The 4130-nt window shown below is 58.8% G+C and overlaps 1 protein-coding gene across 1 annotated transcript; it reads right to left on the reverse strand.

Annotated features, from left to right (window-relative positions):
* Window positions 1-757: 757 nt before the first annotated feature.
* FRAT1 (FRAT regulator of WNT signaling pathway 1) lies at window positions 758-3284 on the reverse strand. The gene has a single exon (XM_079900769.1). The coding sequence runs from the start codon at window positions 3083-3085 to the stop codon at window positions 2249-2251; it is 837 nt and encodes a 278-aa protein (XP_079756895.1). The 5' UTR covers window positions 3086-3284; the 3' UTR covers window positions 758-2248.
* Window positions 3285-4130: the final 846 nt, after the last annotated feature.

Raw genomic sequence — 4130 nt, forward strand, 5'->3', positions numbered from 1 at the left:
AACCGAAGCTCACAGAGGTTGAGCAACTTGCCCAAGGTCCCCATTTAATAAGGGGACCTGAACCCTGGATATCCTGTTGCCAGCATGGCTCCTTCCTGGAGGAAACAGACCAAAGTAACTGAGAACAGGAGGGACAGAGATGGGCTGTTCCATCACTGCTTAGGGAGAGAATGGGAGTGAACGTGCCAAGGGCAAAGAGAGGAGTCCTTTCATACCCTCCCAGTTGGCTTTCCCACTGCAGGTTTGCATCCTGAGCAGTCCCTAACCAAGGGCTGCCCCAGCCTAAAGGGCCACCTTGTGGAACAAGTCCACTTAATGGCCATAGAAAGAAAAAAGTGATAAGCCTCCCAGTCTGAAGTGACTGACTGATCTGATGTCCTTTGTTAATACAGTCAGAAGGAGCTTCTCCAGCACTGACTAGTAATCCAGAAGGCTCTAAGGCTTTAGTGCATGGGATTGGTCCAAAACCTGACCTCGCTTTCATTTAATTTCATGCCAGCACCAATACACACCCAGCCACGCAGGCCCTGTCTAACTAGTGAGCTGCTCAGACACAAAGGCGCTCTAATTACCATCCACAAGCCAGGCTGACAAGGATTTCAAGTGTTTTCATGTTTATGGAGATCAGAGAAACGTGTTCTGTGCATCTCTCCCACCGACGACAAGTATAAAATAAAACCAAACAAAAAACCCAACGCATTTATTAAAAACAGATATTTCAGTTAAGTTAACATCCTATAATCAGGATAGCCACAATTCCAGACACTCCGCTGCGAAGTGTAGGTATGTCAATAGCCACATCTGGATGATGAACATGCCATTGAATCTTATAAAACTAAAACACCAACAATACCGTCTTAGATCCTTCAGACTGAGTGAATGTTATGTTACAAGCACTTCACCAGGTTCACAATGGCAAAGCCTGCAGCTTCTCCATTTGGAGGGTCACATTTTCTACTCGGTTTCCTTCACTTACAAAGGCGAGCTGGCATGGCTGGGGGAGGGGCAAAGGGAGGAAATCAACTCCATCTATCCCGGGAATTGCAGCTGTTATTGCAAAAGGCCCCGGAGAGCCCATTATAAGCTGCTGTGCTAGGCTGTGTGTCCCTGGAGTGCCCCATCACGTGGTGTCTCCTCAGCCCCCAGCTCGGGGCCCCCAGGAGCGCCAGCGCCACCCGCTAGAGTAGGACAGCAGAGCCGAGGGGAAGAGAAGGGACCCGAGGCCACTTCTCAGGGCAGTTTCCGTGAAAGCCCGGGGCGCGGCCGCCCGCGGGAGGCACTGGCGCCCAGCACGTCGCCGCCTCCTCACACCCGCGGTGGCAGCGGTGCGCGTGTCCTCAGGAGACTCCAGCACTTGCAAAACCCCTTGCTCTACTCCGAGTACAGGCGGAACCTGGCGACTCTCCCCTGCTGGAGCCCCGCAATCTCGTGTGCCCCCAGGAAACAGTGATCTTGAACCCGAGAAGGGGCGGACAGGCTGTGAAAATACACTTTCGAGGGGACCGAGGGTTCAACTCCGCGCCTTGCCCTCCCCTTTCCCCAGCACCTGTCGGCCCCACCTCCCATCAGCATCACAGGCGCACCGCCTTCCCCCGCCACTCAGAGAACTTCAGGCAGTTGCAAAGCGGGGGCAGAGAAAAGGTTACGTCTATTCAATTCCCCAAAACGTCCTTTCCCGGTGCCGCGTGTTTTGTATCAAGAACCAGCACCCCAAAATACACGAGATGGGTTTTTTTAAGTGTCGTAAAATTTCAAGTCTGGCAGTTTGAGGTACTCCCTGAAAGGATCTACACAGGTTCCTCTCCCCCAAAGTGGATCAGGAACCAGCCCTGGAAAGGTAAAGCAAGTAACTGGGATCATCCTCGTCCTCTGGGCGTTCGGCGATCCTAAGAAGCGTGGGCTGTGACCACATGGTCATCAGGCTGGAGGACCCGGAGAGACTGCGTGGAACTGCACGCTGCGCCACCAGGATTGGTCACGCCGATGAGGAGTCCTGCTGACTGTGAGCTTGGGGTGCGCTCTTGTAATCTGCCTTAAATAGGACCAACGAAGTCTTGTTTTTCAACCACATCGGGGCCCTCGACCTCAGTTCCCACGAAAACATTCGCGATTTTTCGATTCCTCGTCTTCATTAGTTATTTTCACGCTTCCAAAAGCGCGAGTTCACCAGTCTGAGTAGAGACGCAGCCCTCAGGGGGAACCCCTTGCCCTCCAGGCAGAGGCTGGCGCTGTGGCCACTCTCGGGGTGTTAGCTGCCGGGGACTAGAACGCCGTCGCCAGTTCTGAGCTGCGCCCTCCTCCCAGACGAGCCAGGGTCGCTGCAGGCCGGGCGAGGGCTGCGGGGCAAAGGGGGCTCATGCACTGGGGCCGACAGAGGGCCCACGAGCTGGCGTCGGGGAAGTTTTGCGTGTAACTGCAGCCGTCGCGAATGAAGCCTCCGCACGGCCTCCTTGATGAGGTTCCCCGAGATCACGAGCTGCTGCAGAAGCCGGTGCGGGTCGTCGTCGCCAGTGCGGGCTTGAGGCTGTAGCCCGCGTCGCTGCTGCAGGCGGCGGGAGGCGGCGGCGTCCCGCAGCCATCCTCGCCGGCAAGGACCCGACAGCGGCTGCGGGGCGCCTCGCTTGTCAGCTCCCGAAGGCCCATCAAGGCTGGGCTGAGGGGGCAATGGGGACAGCGCGCTGGGGCCTGCGGCGAGCTCGGCCACAAAGTAGGGCGCAGCCCGGCCCCGCACCCGGCCGCGGTCCCCGAGGGCGCAGCGCAGGGCCCCCGGGGGCGCCGGACCCCCAGTCTCGGCCGAGGCGGGCGGCAGAAGCAACGGCAGAGCCGGGGCTCGGGCCTTGTCCGCCCGCACCACCGCCGGGGGTCGCGGGGGCTGCAGTGGCGGCCCCGGGGGCGCGCACGGGGAGGCAGGGCGGTCCTGCGCCGCGTCCAGCTGCAGCGTCTCGCCGATCTGGGCCACCAGCCGGTCCACCTCGCCCGAGCCGCCCAGAGTCACCGACTGTTCCAGTAGGAGGAAGCTGTCCTCCTCCTCCTCCTCCTCCTCTTCCTCGCCGGCTTCCTCTTCCTCCTCCCTCCGGCACGGCATGGCCCCCCGCGCGGGCACCCGGAGCTCTGCGGGAGTCGCCGGCGGCTCGGCTGCCCCCGGGGCTCGGTGGGCCGCGGCGGAGCCGGGCGCGGTGCTGAGGCCGAAGCCGGAGCCGGGGCGGACGCGGAAGCCGGAGCCCGCCAGGCACTCTCGCCGCGCGCCAGCAGCCGCGGGAGCCGGAATCCTACCGGCTCTGGTTGATTTGTAAACAATGGGTGACGTTGCAGCCGGCCCCTACCACCGCGCCGGGGAGGGGTTGCGCCGTACCGTTGAGGGGCGGGGCGCCCTCTGGGCAGGGGTCCCGGGTGAAGCCTTGATACCTCTGAGTTCTACAGCCCTGAATGCTGTCTGCGGGGGGCACTGGGGAGCCGATCCTCGCTCTCTCGGCCGGGCGTGATCGGTATTTCCAGAAGATGGACACCGGCGTGGCCTCTGTTGGTTTCTTCCACACACAAGCAAGGACACTTACACCCACACACCCACACACTTCTCTCCCTTAGGCGCGTCAACTCATCTGTTTTTGGCATTTGCACCTTTGAGGTCCGGGATGCTGGCAATTTGGGAAGTGATGGCAGAGCGAGTGAAGCGAGTGACGGAGAGGAGAAGGCGTCAAGCTAGGGATCTGTCTGGAGATTAGGCAAACGAAGCTGAAAGAGATGAAAAGGAAGACGGAGACCTTGTGGTGCGATGGGGGTGGAGGATTGGGAATTGGCAAAGAAAGGCCACTGATTAACGTTTTTTTGATCAGGAGTGTGGGTATGTGGGGACCTGGACTGGGGCTGTCATTACTGGAGAGGAGGTTGCTCGTCTTGGGAGGGGCGGCGAGCTAGAAAGTTCTTTTAAGAAGAATGCCTCAGCCCAGTAGGGGAGTATCCTTTCTGAGGGGGTAGCAAGAGAAGAAAATGGTCAGCTATTTGGATGGAAATGGAGATACGGCCTCCGTAACCCTTCATGATATCATGGTTAGCTTAATGATTAACCAAGACTTCATTTTTTAACAGAAAGAGGTAGAAAACGATCCTTTACCGTCACGTTGCCTGGAGGT

Source organism: Stenella coeruleoalba (genome assembly GCF_951394435.1).
Source record: "Stenella coeruleoalba genome assembly, chromosome: 16".
In the NCBI taxonomy this organism is placed as follows: domain Eukaryota; kingdom Metazoa; phylum Chordata; class Mammalia; order Artiodactyla; family Delphinidae; genus Stenella; species Stenella coeruleoalba.